Source organism: Oreochromis aureus, linkage group 17, assembly GCF_013358895.1.
Source record: "Oreochromis aureus strain Israel breed Guangdong linkage group 17, ZZ_aureus, whole genome shotgun sequence".
In the NCBI taxonomy this organism is placed as follows: domain Eukaryota; kingdom Metazoa; phylum Chordata; class Actinopteri; order Cichliformes; family Cichlidae; genus Oreochromis; species Oreochromis aureus.
Genome location: NC_052958.1, coordinates 4,611,663 through 4,629,071, shown reverse-complemented (window position 1 = coordinate 4,629,071; position 17,409 = coordinate 4,611,663). Strand labels below are relative to the sequence as shown.

Here is a 17,409-nt window from a genome sequence, read left to right as displayed (position 1 = left end):
TGTGCTGCCCATTGTTACTGTGAGACGTTGCTTTTGTGGTATTACTATTTGAAAACCCACCAAATGACAAAGGACAAGAAACATTAAAGGTAGTTTATTGATTTAATGATGACCAGAATGCCCACCCACCCACTTCTCTTGTATGTTTACCTGTAGGCTTGTGTTTGTAGGCCAGTGGTTTTATTTAGGCATATCTATTGACTGATTGGTTGAGTGAGCACCCAAGGTTGAGCTGACTCACTGGATTTGAAAAGTGACTAAAAATAGGGATGTAAATGAGCAACAACAACTGTGCAACACAGAATGATATCCTTGTCTTTTTAGTAAAGAAATATGAACAACAAACTCCTCTGCTGCTGCTGCTGCTAAAGTTTCTCTGGGCTAGATGACATTTTCCAGTTTTGGTCAGTTTGAGTTGCCCAGCGATCAGCAGCAATTGATTGATTATACTGAGTGGTTTTCCCTGGTGTACCTGCACAGGTGGAAAATGGGGAATTGTTTACAGGGTGAGTCACTGCTTAGGTGGCCAAATGAATCAAGATAAAATTCAAGTCCTTGTTTATATGCAAACTGCTGCAGTGGAAGGCAGGGCTGAGATGCCAGGTGCCACTGTAGACAGATTGTGTGTTACTAAGCAACTGAGATCAGGCATAAATATTAGTATGGCATAAAAGAGAGAAAAGAATTAAATGCCTAGTCAATTTCCTGCTATCAAAATTGATATCACTGAAAATAGGCACATATGAAAACCAAATAAGATTTTGAAATCTGTAATAATCTGTTTTAACTGACTGATTGATTCATTAACTGGAAGTCCCAACTACACCCAAATTTTGAGGGGGTGGCCAGTCCCCCGCCCACTGGCATGGGTGATTATAACAAATTCATAAACATGGATTTTGGTTCCTTCCATTAAAAACATGGCATAGCCAGTGGCTGAGTCTTGAAGCTTTAAAATATTTAAACCTCATACAGATTAAGGACATTACAAATGCTCTGTTTTCATCTTAGCATTTAGAAAAGGTAATTGAATATATGTGTTCTTTTCCAAGTAACCTATATTTGACAACAGCATAATATAAAAGTGAAAATTATGTTTTTGGCACATTTATATTTTTTTCATATGGCCACCCCTATGAAAAAATTCTGGAGGCACCCCTGCTGCTCGGTCGCACCCATCACCGGGAGGACAGTTGAAACCGTTGTAAGACATTGCTCAACCTCCCCATTATATATTTGCTATTGACGTCACCTGAGGCAGGGTGTGATTTGGGGTTTAAACACCCCAGGGATGGGAATAGGTCGCAGGTGCATTGAGGAGGATGGAAATCTCCATGTTGATGTTCATCAGAAAACCACAAACACACACACAAAGTACCTATTCTTTGACTCCCCCACCCACTGGTGCTCCAGTGGGTGGTGGGACCTTGTGGTGTTGAGGACCCTACACCACTGGCAAGAAAATGATTCCTCTAAAGAAGAACGGAAAGAAAAGCACATAAATGCAAAGAAAGCATCTAAAACATGCAGTTAACCTTAAGTGGGCCTTTATTATATCAACAGATGTACAGGAAAGAATTTCAGACACCAACCAAGGAGGAAGAGAACGACAGTTGAAGCTACATTGCATTTCCTTATGTAACAGGTTTGTCAGAGAACTTTTTTTTTTATTCAAGCATGCAGCTCTTGCAACATAGAAACTGGTTCATCCCTAAGCCCAAACAGACAAACACAAGACAAACACCATAGTCCATGCGATGCAGTGCAGTGAGGAGTGCTTCGACCGCTACTTCAGCCACTCCACAAAAGCATGGCATAACATAGGAGAGCCACCTCAACACGACAAGACTCGGGTGTACATCTGTGCCTTAAGGACAAAGGGCGTTCTTTTGTGGACGCCAGTGTTCACATTTTCGACCAGGAAGACAGGATGGTTTCTGCGAACAAATATTGTTGAAGTGAAGTAGTGGATTATGAAACCAGTTATCACCCAGTTTCTATGAACAAATATAGTTTCTGTGAATTAATATTCTCGAAATGAGGTGGCGGCTTAGAAAACCAGGTATCAGCCACTTACAATGACTGATCCTTTCCCTAGGCGTTTCAATACCCATTCTTACCTTACCTCAGGTGACGTCAATAACTCATTTAATGTGAGATTGGGCAATGTCTCACAGAGGTTTCACCTGTCAACTGGCATGTCCTATGCCTGTTATCACACCTCAGCTCATGTAACCACATGATAAATAAATAAATAGTGATAAATAGTGGGTTAATGACCCTCAGTAACAACTCCAAAGCAACTGACCCCACTAGGTGTTGTTGTAGAACTAAAGAACCAAAATATCTGCAAAAACCTCATGAAGTCCAGTTATGTTCGCCTCCCTGAGCCTGGTTCTGCAAAAGAGCTCTTCCTGTTAAAGGGCGTTCTTCTTACTACTGCCAACTCCTTGCTCAAAGTAGATTATTAAAGTTATCTCTTTCACTTTTTGAAGATTTCATCATTCAAAATGAAATGACTTGAGAAGAGTATTCATGCTGTCCTTATAATGTGACTTTCCCCCCCACTTAAAGGCTTTTTTATGTAAACTGGTGAACGCCCGGGCTATCTATAAACATAATCTCATCTGTTTTATTAGAATACTCAATTCCTAGTAGTGGTTGTAAATCAATATTCGGCATTCCAGTAAATACTGGAAGAGTACAATTGATGTGTGTGCAATGTCTTTAGCTGTGACTTAGATAAAGATCAGACCGTAAAAGGCAAGGCGTATCCATCATGCTACAAATAAGACACTATCTTAGTGACGGATACATTTTTGTTTTTATTGAAAATTATAACCTCAGTACTGGTTGAGTGGCTTCGTTAATACAGAACAGATATTTAAGCAGATGTACCCTCTTGTTGTCGGCCTAACTTAGTCATCTCACGTTTAGCTTTAACGTTTAACAAGCTCAGACGTGCCAGACGTGTCACGCAGCGGATTTCATTCAAGTAGATTGCGGATGTGACGGCAGTAGCATAGCGGTTTGTGCATGCAAAAGTGTACGCTTGTGTGTAACACCGGCGACCGCCGCCGCAAAATAAAAATAATCAAAATGTCGAGGATTTTGAGTGATGTATTTGATTGCTATTCGTTTCTTATCTAATAAGTTGGGTTTATTTTGCTTGCATTGCTTTTTTTTCCATGAGCAGGAAGTCATTTTAAAAAATTAAGCTCCGCCACCGGTGTGCGCTAAGACACTGAGCATGCGCTTCTTTTGGTCATTCGATTACCAGCATGCATCAGGAGAACATCTTTTTTTTCCTGGTGGGTGGGGCTTTTTGAGAGGCGTTGCCGCACAGCAAGGACTCGGGGATTATATACCCGGTGCTAGTCTTCGAGCAGTTTCATACATTGCGCATTTGGAAGCACATAGGTGCACTGCAGTTTAAGAACAACAACAACAACAAAAAAAACAATAAAGTATTTCAAGAAATATCGACTCCGCTATGGCTAGCTACATCCATGTTCCCGACGAGGCTCCCGCTGTGCCCAAAATAGACGTGACAGTTGACGAGAACGACTACAGACCTGGTGCACTGAAACTGATGAAGGAGCTGAGACCAAACTGGAGGCCGTCCGAGATCAAAATGAAGGTGCGGTTTATTTCATTACACGCACTTTCATTTCATGTCAAATGTTTACTGATTCTACCATAGCTTTTACTTCCCCCACATATCAAGTATTTATAACTTTACTGTTTTAAAAAAGGGACGTTAGCTATTAAGGAGTAAACCACCTAAAAATGTTGCCGATGTTTAATATTAACTGGTGTCTAACATTAACTGTTAACGGTTAAACAGATGGGACGGCTTCAGACTTCATTTTTATGAGACGCTACCGACAAACCAGGAAATGAACGCAGTCAATAGTTGGTCTTTAAATGTGTTTGTCTTTACTTATTTTATTTATTTATTTTCTTCGTTACACGACACACGCAAAAAAGAAAGGGGGGAAAAAGAATTTGTAAGTGTAAGTTTATGTAGGGACTGCGCTAAAGAACGATTGATGTGACTGCGCAGATGCGGGCTCATAATATTGCCGACGTTAAACTGTTCGCTAGATGTTCTTGTTGCAAGTAAATGTTCATGCTGCTTATTCTTCCCACACACCCTTATGTGATTTAAGAATGGTTAGCCCGTCAGCTGCAGCACACACTTTATATTATCCGCACTCAGTGGATGCTGATGCTGTGTCAGGGTGTGACCGTCAAACCATATTAACCCGTGACACGCATACCTGGCTTCATTTGGACCACATTTTAACCGAACAATTCCAGTTTACAGTTCAAGACATCAGACAACTGCAACTGTGTGTTTCAATGGCTTGCACTATTACAAAGATGCTATGCATAATTAAGTGTCATGACGTGGATATTTTCAGTTTACTAGATTTATGATTTCACAAATATAAGGCAGTCGATTGTTTGTTTGTTTTTTAACAGAATGTGTTAACAGTAGTATTAAAGTATGTATTAAACGTAAAGTTCTGGAAGAAATACTGACTCGAAAGGCAACATGACTGTGGGCTATTTACATTTACATAAGAAGCTTAATCTAATCTTATGAGAGTGCAAATTGATGTTCCAAAGTTTAACACTTCACGTTACCCTGCAGGATAACAGTGTGACATGTACACATTACAACTACAAACAGACACCCAGAAAGTGGTATTTTCCTTTCTGTGAACAAAGTGCAGGTGTGGCTCTGCTTGGTAAACAGTGAGGATGAAAGCTGGTCAGGGGGTCTGCCGTTCTTGCCTGTATTATTCATCAATGAGCTCAAAGTGGGGAGTCAGCAAATGCCAGCCATTGCTATCTAATGCAAAATAAAATTCCTGACAGTCCTGTCATTCTCCGTCAATCCTAGATGGAGTAAACAATTAGGGTTGGTATGCTGCCCCCCAACTCTTACCAAAGTGTTCAGAGATTGTAAAGCGGAAATCAGCCAGAATGACAAAACCCAAATTTTTGTAGGATTCTTCTTTGTTTTGCAGTATTTTGCCACTTCTGAAGCCTCTCAGATCTTACGTAACGCCAAAACAGTGTGGGCTCTCAGGCTCAGAATTTAAATAGAATCATGTGGACAGTCCCACTTCCTCTAATTGTAGGTGTCAAGTTGGAACTTTGAAGAATGGGAAAGATGACATTCCGCTCATTAATCTGTCCTCTGCTCTTGTCTTCCTCTCTGCAGTTTTTCACAGACGGAATAACCAATAAACTGCTTGGCTGCTATGTGGGTGCGGCCATGCAGGATGTGGTTCTGGTCCGTATTTATGGCAACAAAACAGAACTGCTGATCGATAGGGAAAATGAGGTGAAGGGTTTCAGAGTACTGCATGCACACTGCTGTGCCCCACACCTTTACTGTACCTTCAACAATGGTCTATGCTATGAATTTCTGCAAGGAACTGCACTGGAGCCTGAGCACATTCGCAGCCAGCCTGTTTTCAGGTAAAAAAAAAAAAAAAAAAAAAACTTGCTATGCAAAATGGAGCTTCCACAGTGTCATTTGACTTTGAGTGTTATGTGCCCCACCTTTCACCGCCTACCTGTCTGAGGCTAAAAATAGATTCTGAACAGAGCTCTGTAATACCTGCGTCAGTGTTTTGGCTGATTGTATCTGCACAATTTGGGTGCCAAATATCAGCCTTTTTTTCCTTCCCTTTACAAAAATGACATGAACCATGTGATTTCATGGTTCTCAGTTTACAATCCAACTTTGTTATCGAAACAATATGAAGTAGTTAATTCCATTCAATTAACTGAGAAAAGTCAGACAGACAGCAAATGACTTCATGCCAGAAATCAGTTTTTGAGAACAGAATAAGTTCATTTTCATTTGTAAGGTGTTTTTACTGCTTTTTGAAATGTACCACGAGTTTAAATAAAGCTAACGGCATTTAATGAGTCTTAACTTTAATAACATAATGAAAGCAGTTTTTTTTTTTTTAAATAATTAGTTACTGAGAAGACTACATAATCTGATTTATAATACAGTTTAAACAATTCCCCTCCCTTTATAGCCCATTTGTGTGTCGCTGTTTGCTGTTGTAGTTAAAATCTTCTTGTTTTCTACCTTGCAGGCTTATTGCTAGGCAGCTGGCCAAGTACCATGCCATACACGCCCATAATGGCTGGTTACCTCAGTCTGACTTGTGGCTGAAGATGGGCAAGTACTTTACGCTCATCCCCAAATCCTTCAAGGACCCTGAGCAGAATACCAGGTGAGACCACATAGACACATAGATCAAAGTTAGTTTGCCAGATCTGTTAGAGAGCTGGTTAGTACTCAGGTTCTCATTATGCTCATAATTTATAAATACGTCTCAAAGCCCAGTTAAGTTTCACTTCTACTATCTAAAGTAGTGAAATGCATTTCATATATTGTTCAATCTGTTACACTATGTATATGTCCCTTTTTTCACGCATGACTTCCCTAAAGATACCCTGCTGATTTTTTTTCTTTTTCTTTCTACCAGTTAAATTAACTTAATATTCCCCATCAATTGACTGTTTAATACAGAATCAAAATTCCTGACAAAACCGAAAGGTAAAATGTGAGTTGGCATTGTAACAAAAGTGGTTATGTAATGTGTATTAGTACTATTATGATTAGGGGTTTTGTTGTTGTTTTTTTAAAGACTTTATTAAGGTCTAAAAATGAATTTGCCACATCTTTTTATCAGCATGGTGTGATATGACCTTATAGCTTTATCAGTGAGTCACATGATCCCTCAGGTTTTAAAGACAAAACACAGGGATATTTGTCAGGTGATTGTATCTGAGGAAGTACGTCAAGTTCTTTGCATAGCTTCAGGACATTTGTTTTGCATTCCCAAGAGATTATGCACATCTTTCTCTAAGTTTTGCTACATTAATGACCAGCAACCTAGAATAATAAGGTAGCTCATTTATGGCTTAAAAGAAAGAGGGTCTGCGTTAGCATAAAAATGAGTTATGATTACAGTATCTCCCTCATATGCTTTTGCCGCTTTGTTTAACAGTAACAGCTGCCTTCAAATCTACTGGCACTTAAAATGAATCCAAAACAAACAGTTGCTTTATATGCTATTCATTTCCATGCAGGTCAAGCAAATATTAATATTGTAAGAAATACTATCAAGACTTGAGTCAGATTGTAAGAGGCGTGGCAACTTGAGTCATGTTTACTGAAGTGTCAGAATGTTTAATAAACATGGCCACTGAATATTCTTCTTTCCAATTTCCTCCTTTTACATTCTTGCCATATCCTACAAATAACAAAGAAAAGCAATTCATTTAACACGAGTCTTTTAAGAATCCAATCCAAACAGGAAGTGCACAGTGAAAATCTCTGTCAGTGACTGTTGTGGGAACTGTGTCTATTTTCTGTTCCTGGTATTCAAGATTTCTGCTTACTGCAGTTTTAACAGTGAGGCCACTGTGATAAAAGGTTATAATGTAACACCATTAGTTGTAAAGATGCTCTTAATACAACAACTGATAGTGCTAATCTCTGATTTTTATTTATTTTTAATTCCTGTAGTAATGCTTAGCCACCTTCTTCATTTGTTTTCTGGCTCAGTTAACTTTTAAGATACTCAGTCGTTTTGTCATTCTGGGCTTTACTGACAAGTATGATTATACATATTTCCATTTAAATTAATAATACACTCCAAAAATAGACTACTTAAAATATGTACCCCCATAAAGCATGGCACATTTGATTTTCTTGCCTTCTAGTGCCTGTTATTCTGTTCCTGTTTTCTCCCATACCTCTGTTTCTACCTCTACTTTCAGGTTCCCCATACTGACTTAACTATCTCAATCTCCCATTGAATACTGCTCAAAAAATAAAAGGAACACTTTTAAATAAGAGTATAGCATCAAGTCAATTAAACCTCTAAGATGTTGATCTGGTCAGTTAAGTAGCAGAAGTGGCTGTTAAGCAGTTTCAGCTGCTTTGCTGTTAATGAAATGGACAACAGAGAGACTGGGTGGTTTGGGGTTGTTTTTTTGTTTTTTGTTTTTTTTCCCCACTAGTTTTATATTTGGCTAGGGTCAGTGTCACTACTGCTAGCATGACGTGATGCCTGGACCCTACAGAGGTTGCACATGTAGTCCAACTCCTCCAGGATGGCAAATCAATATGTGCACTTACCTGAAGGTTTGTTGTGTCTCTCAGCACAGTCTCAAGAGCATGGAGGAGATTCTGTGAGAGCTGGAGAAGGTCATAGAAAGTCCTTAACCCATCAGCAGGACCTGGTATCTGCTCCTTTGTGGAAGAAGGAACAGGATGAGCACTATCAGAACCCTACAAAATAACCTCCACCAGTTCGGTGGTGCAAATGTCTCAGACCAAACAATCAGAAACAGACTTTATGAGGTTGGCCTGAGGACCCAACGTCCTCCAGTGGGCACTATGCTCACTGCCCAGCGCTGTGGGGCCCGATTGGCAATTGTTTTAGAATACCAGAATTGGCTAGGCAGCAGCACCCTGAAAGCCATTGGGTAGCTGGACGAAGTCCTTGGACTTCAATCCAATAGAATAACTCTTTTGTTTTTAACATGCTACCCAGTTCATGTCAGTATGAACTGGGATCTGATCACTGAGATCTGATCTGTGTCCTTTAAGTTTTCTTGAGCAGTGTATGAAGAAAAACTTTTAAACTCTCTGCCTCTTTCAGGTTGAGCAGGGAGGTTCCCAGCGCACGGAGCCTCAGAGAAGAGCTGTTGTGGCTCCAGCAGAGCTTGTCTGTGCTCGGCTCCCCTGTCGTTCTCTGCCACAACGACCTTCTCTGCAAAAACATCATCTATAACCAGAAGGAAGGTGAGTATGACGGGGTGTAGTCGCATACTTTTTTTGTGTGACTGAGTGCGAACTACACCGCTCCCTGCACCCAGATATGATTGCATTAACTAGATGATTTCAACCCTAGTCACATGCTACACTCATTGTCAGTGTTTGCATTGGACAGTAGCCGTAGAATTAGAACGGGCAGACAAGACAATCTGAGTTTGGTTAAAGCTCTTGATTGAATCTTTCATTAAATAATTTCTCCAAAGTCATGGCTGTTAGGTGAAAAAGTTGTGCAAAGAGAGAAGCCTTGACTCATGGATTTATTCTGTTTTCTAAATTGTCTGATCTGTCGTTCTAATTCTGTGTTGAAAATACAATTAGAAATGTTATCAGCTTGAAAAAGCAACATCATTGCATCATGCTACATACATAGTCTGTGTTACTGGCAGCATATGTTTTTGGTGCTATGTTGCCATTTTTGTTGGTGTGAATGTGAAGCAAACAGTCTTCAGGTAAACTTACTTTTGCACTGAGCTACTGCAATTATACCAGCCTATGAATCCAGTGGATTTATGTATGTGGGAGGGGGTGTTTAAGAGCTGTCAGCCCCCTCGTCAGTGTGTGACGAGGGGCGGGACCCTTCTTACAGCTCCTTGTGTCTAGCCTTTCTCCCTTAGGAAAAACAGCAGAGGCTGTGGCTGCCCCGCCCTGCCCCGGGGAGGCAATGGAGAGAGACAGACCTCACACACGGTCGGCTCTGAGGGCCCTCGCATACTCTGCCCACTCCTCAGACTAATCTGGATGAGTTCATGGCAGCAGTAGGAGCCAACTATCTAAACTATCTACCTGTCACCTTCCTTTTGCTACTTGGCCAACAGTTGTCCATCTGACAAACTATTGTTCCTACAGTACTGGTTATTATACACCTGTTTTTATAGGTGTCCTTGCTGTAAGTAACTCTCAGCACCACTCAAATGGCTAAATTTCAAAGCTGCTTTCTGCTTCTCTTTACAGTTTTTTTTCGTCAATATTAATCTCTAGAAAGAAAAGGATGTGGTGATACGCTATTCTGTATTTTTCCTGTAAACTAACCCCATGATAAGATCAACACTGAATCCAGGTACAGCTAAAGGTCCATGTTTTTTGGATTATTTCATGTGTACTACAGCACGGTGGATTTAAAATGAAGCCATCAAATGTGGTTAAAGTCTAGACCTTAGACTTATTCAAGAGGATTACAGTATGAGTTAAGGTATTGCTGGCATTTACTACTTAGTTCCTTCATTTTTAATAATAAATGTCTCATACATTACTTTGAGATGCTCTTAATTGCACTAAATGTGTATTCATTGGCTAGTCATGTCAACAAATTCACTGTTTTACTCTTGTGACTGAAAACAATTTAAAGAAAACCACTGAGACTTGTTTGAAATGACTAAAGTGTTGTGACAATGTTTTGGAGTTCTGGCTTTAAAAGTTAAAAATACCAATCTGTAAGTGATTCTTAGTAATTGTCTTTTCATGGGAATAGTTGACAGTAACAATAAAGAATATAATATAACTTTGTTTAAAGATATAACGAGCTTGTGCAAAAAATATTTTGCCAGGGCAGTCCTAAAAACAAAACCCTGCATACAGATACATTTCCAAGAAAGTGTAGCCACATACAGAACTTGAATAAAATCTGTTTTTCACATCAGGCGAAGGCTGAGCAAGGAAAAAGTTCTAGTGTCACCGGGCTTTGATTGACAATGCAACACTCTTAAATTCCTCGACACAGAAATGTAACATTTCCTGGAGTGTGTACTCTAGTTAATGCATAGATTTCTTGTATAGGCATGTCAAAGTTTGGGCACTAAATCTATATGCATGTTTGCGGAATTGCAGAAGCATATTACAGTCTTCAGTAAGTAAGGGAAAAAAGATCTAGTGTAATTGTATCTGCCTCAAACATCCAAACAGAACTAAACCACACGTACAAATGACAACCGTAATGGAATGGCACCACAATAAACTCTGGGCCCTTCAGCTCCAAGCCATCTTTATTGTATTTCTGGCTGCGCCCACTCACAGTTGTCTAAGGTGTCGTTTTTGTAAATGCCGTTGCTGTCTTACCGTGCACTTACACCCTTTCGTTGAGTTGGCATAAAAAGAAATTGAATGGCTTCCATGCCACTTCCTGTCACTTCTGTTCAGCTGTAGCTGCTGACTTGAAACCACTTGTCTGCTAACGTGACAGCAGAGAAGCCACCACTTCCTGCATTGATAAACAAAAGAGCTGGAAGCGGTCATTTTTTCTTTTTTTTTCCTTTTTCTTTTTTTTTTAACTGTCGCACACTTATAACAAAGCCTGCATTACTTTTTCCTGCTCGTTTCTTTCTCTCAGTCCAAGTCACAGGATCTTTTACTTTCCCCACTCCTCTAACTGTTGCTCAGATTTTTCTTTTTCAAAAAAAATCTCTGGACTCTGCCCCAAAGCCCTGTAAGTCTGCAGCTCAGCAGCTAACGGCAAACCTCTAAGAGCTTCATTGCAGAAGCAGTAGTGGTGTTAGGTTATTGGATATACAGCGGACCAATAGGAAGGGAGCAATGAAAGGGGAGTGTTAAGTCAAGGGGTGGTGGTTGGGCTTGATGGAATGGGCGTGAAAGAATGGCTAAAAGACAACTGTGTCAGTGAGAGTGAGCATGTGTGAAAGATGTTTGCCCCAACCTTTTCATCTGCTGCACAGGGGGGCTATAGCCACTGCCCGGAGGTGTTCAGTTGTGTCCCGCTAGGACCCACACGCCGGCTGGTAACCCACCTCAAAGTGTCTTTCTTTGTAGTCCAGCACCAACTCAAAATCTAATGTTCCATACACTAGGTTAAAGAAGCTAGCTAAAGCCAAAAATAATTATTAGAGTAGAGACATTTAATTTCAGATTTTTTTTTTAATTTTTTTTTTTTTATTTTTAAACAGTACTTTATTCGTTAATGTCTCTGTAACAAGTGGGCTTGTGAAAGTAAGTGTTTGCATTTTGACTTTCTTGACTGGATGCTTCTCTTTGTTCATTGTCTGTGCAGTGAACTCATAATTTCAGCAGCCTGCAGATGCACTCACGCAGCACCGCATTCTTTGAATTTTACCCTCCCATGCTCTTAGATTAGATTCTAAATTACAGTTAAATATAAATGTGTATATTTTGCAAACCCAGCCTGAAACTGATTGTCTACATTAGCGGCTGTGTGGGATTTTGTGTGCGCGTACGTACATGCGTGCGTGAGTGTGACTCATAAACGTCACAAGACTTTGTGTGAAGCTCTCTGTTAAGCTGAGAGTTGTTAGTCCTGTTTATCTTTAGTCATCACTACTGGTGCATAGTTTCTTAGAACTTGTAAGTCAACTTGTGCTTCTAAGCACTTGTAACTTGAACGTGCTGAAAGAATGGATCAAATAGTGTGGTTGCTGTACATTTACTTTGGCTGCTCACCGGCTGCTTATTTCACATGTGTGAAATGTACTATCTCTTTGTATTTTATCATCTTCCTCCTTTTGTTCCCCGTGCCCATTTCCTTTTTTGTCTTCAAAGCATAACATTCACTTGGCCATTTTCCTTTTACTCTGTGTTTGTGTCCAAAACAAATATTCTCTGAGAAGCAGGCTCTGCCCCTTTTTCCTTTACCATTTGCACGTTTCACATATTGCAGCATGCTTTGTACTCTTTTGATTTCTGCTCATATGTCCCAGCTGCCTTAAGACTTATAACTCAGCTTTCAATGGAACGTGCACATCTTGATGTTGTATGTTTCATCAAAATTATTTGTTTCTCAACACCTCTGCTACATTCAAAATGCAAACTCTTACTCATCAGCCCTTAAAACTAGCTCACTAACTGTGCCAGTCCAGTTAGGAAGTCAGAAAGATAGGAAATTACATGAAAAACCTTGACATTTTGAGTTATCAAAGGGAAATGCAACATAATCATTGTAATGTCTGCCTCCTCGTGTCTTTGTCTAAATGATGACGCTTCTGTTTCCAGGGAATGTAAAGTTCATTGACTACGAGTACACTGGGTACAATTACCAAGCCTATGACATTGGGAACCATTTCAATGAGTTTGCTGGTAAGTGTAACTCAAACCACTGACATATGTGAAAGTAATTTGTTTGCTGCTTTGCTATGGCATAGATGCACAATATTTACTCTTATTTCTGTTATATAGGCCTTAATGAAGTGGACTATAGTCACTACCCTGAGCGGAACTTTCAGCTTCAGTGGCTGCGTTCCTATCTCGAAGCCTATAAGGAACACAAAGGCCAAGGTAGTGCAGTCACTGACAGAGAAGTGGAGATCCTCTATGTCCAGGTCAACCAGTTTGCCCTGGTAAGTATTTGTAGTTGGTCTGGCGTCATCTACTTAATGATGGATGGATGGATGTGAAGTGAACACAATAGGCTACAGCCTGGCTTCGGAAGGCAGGGATGCACTGCATTTTTGTTGAAATGCATGTGGCATAACAAAGGTTTTTCTTTCTTTTTTTCAATTATCTTGTACAAATAACCATTTTAAGCCACTGCTACAGTAAAGCTGCACCTGGCTGATCTGCAGTTCATCAGACCAAGTTGCATTTCTGATGTGTGGATCCATAAATATATTTCACAATAAGCTATGTATTTTTTATTTATTTATTTTTTTAAATTAGCAGTAGTTTTATTCATGTGTTTTGTTTTGGTTTTTTTAATCCTTTCTGTATTGAGTATTTGAGCTACTATATCACCAGCTTACTAGAAATCTGTTATGTTAATGTTTAATTTCAGCAACAAAAGGGCACTTTATATTGTTTCTGTCATCAAATGTTGCTTGTCACAAAACAAACTCGATAAAGAACTCCCACACGGTATTCTAGTAATGAGTCTCAATCACCCACATTTACTTTGTGTGACTAAACGCACATGTGCTTTGGAGAAAATGAAGGATGATGGGGAATCGCCTACAAAGCAAACTTGCCAGTAGAAGTCTTGAACTAAATATTTACTCTGTAGTTTAAAAAAAAAAAAAGTAGTTACCCAAACAGACAAATACTTTTGTACATTTGTGTAGTTTATATACTAGTTGTATAATTCAGCCTTTCCCCCAAAACGGTCAAAAATAAAGCGTTAACATTAGACACTGGCAAAGTCAGTGAGGTCCTTAGGGCTTGTTCTGAGATGATTCTCCATACTGTAAGCTGTTGGGTCAGTAAACACAAATTAGAGTGGTGTATGTTATACAGATACATATACTGATACACAGACATGTAGGCTACAGACTGCCTGCTCTGAATATGAGAGAAGGATGACTGACACGCTCACTAATGTAGCCACCACATGGGTAACAATAACTAAAGATAACCTGCAGCCTTGGTGAGACTCGCCGTTGTCCCGTGAGACAGATTCTGCCTTGTTTACTCTAAAGAGGAATAGAGGGCAGTGTGGAGGATGGGCAACTGAAACAATTGTATTTCTGTGTGAGCCGTTTGTAATTGTTGCCATAGGGCCTACTCCAGTTTTATACATACATGTGTGTGTCATGTTGGATAATTGGAAATGACATTTACTTTTAGACTGTGAGCACATGGTGAAGCTTTCTCTCTCTCTCCTTTTTGCCTAGGCTTCTCATTTTTTCTGGGGTCTCTGGGCTCTGATTCAGGCCAGATTCTCCACCATCGACTTTGACTTTTTGGGGTAAGTTGCCCTCTTTAAATAATCTAGCGAGCACACTTTTCTTTGAGCCGTTTTATCTTGGTGTGGCAAGCACATTTTAGTAACTTAATCACATGTTTAAGAACAAAATGTTAAGCATCCACATGGATATTACAGGATGTTCTGTTATTTTTGCACTGGCATTTCATTGTAGCATGTCACGTACATATTTATCTCACTGCTGCTGTGTGTCTCTACTTTACAATCAGATATGCAGTCCTGCGGTTTAACCAGTATTTCAAGATGAAACCAGAAGCGGCTGCACTAAAATTACCAGAATAAAAGCCCGCACCTCCCTCATCGTCGTCTCCTCCTCGTCCTCAAACCTGCTCGGCACCTCACACGATGACCTCGGAGTGCCCTCTAGAGGTCCCTGTTGAGAAGAGCCAGAGTCTGAGTCCAGTTTAGTTCCTGAAAATCCCCTCTAAAGTCCACATCCATAAAGACTGAATGGGCAATGATAAACACGGTTAATCAGGATAAAGCCCATACTGTCAATATGGGTGTGTAAAGGACTGATTTTAAGACCCGCTATAATGTGAAGCCCACTTGGTTAAATTTATTTTCATTATGAATTTGGTTGATATTTGCATATCAGCTTATTGTATTTATAAGCAACTCTTCAGATGGCTCAGATCTGTCTAAGGCAGAGAAGAAGCATCATGTGAGCCACAGCAAATACATGGCAACTACCAGCATTAGTTTTTGTCTTTCTTTAAAGGTTGCCCAGACATTAATCTGACTGCCTAGACACCTTCCTAATATCACATTCATGGGGAAAGCCCCTCAGAACCAGCCAAGGCATAGACCAAATTTATGACAACAGGCAAATAAAGCCTGCTTTATTTGCCAAGGATCCAAGATAAATGGTAGAAAATGCTAACATGGAAAGGCCGGTCCTGTCTCTCAATCCCATGTGATAGGAGCCACGCCACACCAAAAACACTTGTGGTCTGTCTTGTGACTCTTGTTTTCACCCTTATCACCCCCCCCTACATTTCCTGTCCATGCATGGGTGGTGCCTGAGAATAGCCATGTAGTAAATATTTTGCTTTGTAAAGGTAGAAAACCGAGTTTCAGGGGAGCAGCTTGTGTTTACCTCTAAAATCTTTCTTAAATGAAATAGCTGTAGATCATTGAAAAGCCATTTGGTTTGACGGCAGTTCTCACTGTACTTGTAGTTTTGTTACTTTTGACACTTTTGTTAACTTGGGTCAAAGATACATTTCACTGTAATTTTTACATTCCACACTTGTAGTACTAGACAGTAAAATTGATGGATTTCACGTGGTAAGTTAGCAGTGTCCATCCTGTTAGGGAAGGATTTGGAGTCTTCATCAGGACTGAGCATTTTGTGAACACGTAGACCGATTCTCATTCAGGTGTGTGACGTGGCCTTGCTGGCTGTCAGATTTTTGAAGCACAGTTGGCATTCATCATGTTAAACAATGAATGTTAAATTAATGGTATGGAAAAGTGGAATTTTGGTAAAAGAAAGTCAAACTGATTATCTCAGGCTGCCAGTGGAACTTGAAGATAATTTTTAACAGCAATAACTCTTGGAGTTGGTAAAGAACTCTTTAAACAAACTGTTTTTAAAAGAATCTTTCAAGAACTTTTATTAAAACTAAGAAAGTGTAGCTCTCGGTGATTTAACAAGCAGACACCAAAGTGCTGATCGCCGTAAACACTATCATTTGTAGCACAAAGAATTGGAATAAAAACTACTTTGGATCATTAAAAGTGAAGACTATTTATGCATTTATTTTATTTTTTTAATTGGAAAAACACTTGCAAGAAAAATGTTTAGAAGAACCTAAGAGTTTCAGATCCCTAAACTGTTTAAATGTGACCTTGACACAGCAAATATTGCAACTGGTTTTTGTTTACTCCAAAACAAAATCACACGTTTGCAGAGCTCAGTGAAAGCACAGTTATTGACACAAAGTTGTCCACTCATGCAGTTATGAATAGATATAGAAGTGTCAGTCTGCCTCTGTGCCTTTTTTAAGTCTTATTTTTCACTCAAAGTAATGAACTTTTGAAAGTAAGGATTATTACTCTTCTGTTTTTAATTAAGTGTTGCTTTTTTTATGCTGGAGGATTAAGATGGATGGATGATAAAATTCTCTTGTTGGACCTAGGGTAAATTAGAAATTCTTGCCTTTTAACCTGTGACTTACAAAAGCAACCATCTACATAGTGGTAAAGGGTTTTTAATTTACTGGTTTGGATTGTGCTGAGGGAAAATTTCTAAAGGGTCTCTTGGAAAGTTGTTTGGAGTATTAAGATAGTAGACAGACAAAGTGTACAAAAAAATCCATCTGAATAATTAAACTGGATGAGTGCATTTTCTCTGTAAATCGAGTAATCTCTAGTCTTTTAACTTGAACCACTACATCTTAGAAATGCATTTATATTTAACATTATTGGAGGGTAGAAGGTTAATCTCTGGCCACTGTAGCATATGTTTATATGTATAACAAACGTAATGATAGCTTTTTTTTTTTCCTTTTTTTTTTCTTATGTGAATATGTGTACATAGAGGGAGGTTTTTTTTCTAAGAAATGAATTAAGGTGAAAAACTGCTCTATATAAAGAGTGAAACTGGAAAAACTAAATATGCTTAAAAATAAAGTATATTTACATTTACGCCTGCTTTTGTCTTTTTTTTTCTTTTTTCTTTTTTTTTTTTTTCCTGTTTTAATATTGGAGTCGGGGGGGTATATAGTAGGTGTCGCTGAATTGTCATTTGAAAGTTCATTTTAATTGAAATCTTAAAATTTTGATGTCCCCCTTTCTTATGGGCCATATGGAGTGAAACAGCTCCCCTCTACAAACGGTAAGGGAACGTCAGTTAGCCGGT

The 17,409-nt window shown here is 39.3% G+C and overlaps 1 protein-coding gene across 1 annotated transcript; it reads left to right on the top strand.

Moving 5' to 3' along the window:
- Positions 1-3,306: 3,306 nt before the first annotated feature.
- On the top strand, positions 3,307-17,195 carry etnk1 (ethanolamine kinase 1). The gene is made up of 8 exons (XM_031758508.2): positions 3,307-3,640; positions 5,237-5,496; positions 6,129-6,269; positions 8,712-8,854; positions 12,842-12,925; positions 13,025-13,185; positions 14,452-14,525; positions 14,753-17,195. Exons 1-8 carry the CDS (start codon positions 3,494-3,496, stop codon positions 14,823-14,825), a joined length of 1,083 nt encoding a protein of 360 aa, XP_031614368.1. The 5' UTR covers positions 3,307-3,493; the 3' UTR covers positions 14,826-17,195.
- The last annotated feature ends 214 nt before the right edge of the window (positions 17,196-17,409 follow it).

Bases quoted from the DNA above. Each gene is read 5' to 3' on its own strand.
- etnk1 (XM_031758508.2), top strand. From the start codon at position 3,494: ATGGCTAGCTACATCCATGTTCCCGACGAGGCTCCCGCTGTGCCCAAA. The intron at 6,270-8,711 runs GTGAGACCACAT...TGCCTCTTTCAG, and splicing joins GACCCTGAGCAGAATACCAG to GTTGAGCAGGGAGGTTCCCA. The intron at 14,526-14,752 runs GTAAGTTGCCCT...CTTTACAATCAG, and splicing joins ATCGACTTTGACTTTTTGGG to ATATGCAGTCCTGCGGTTTA.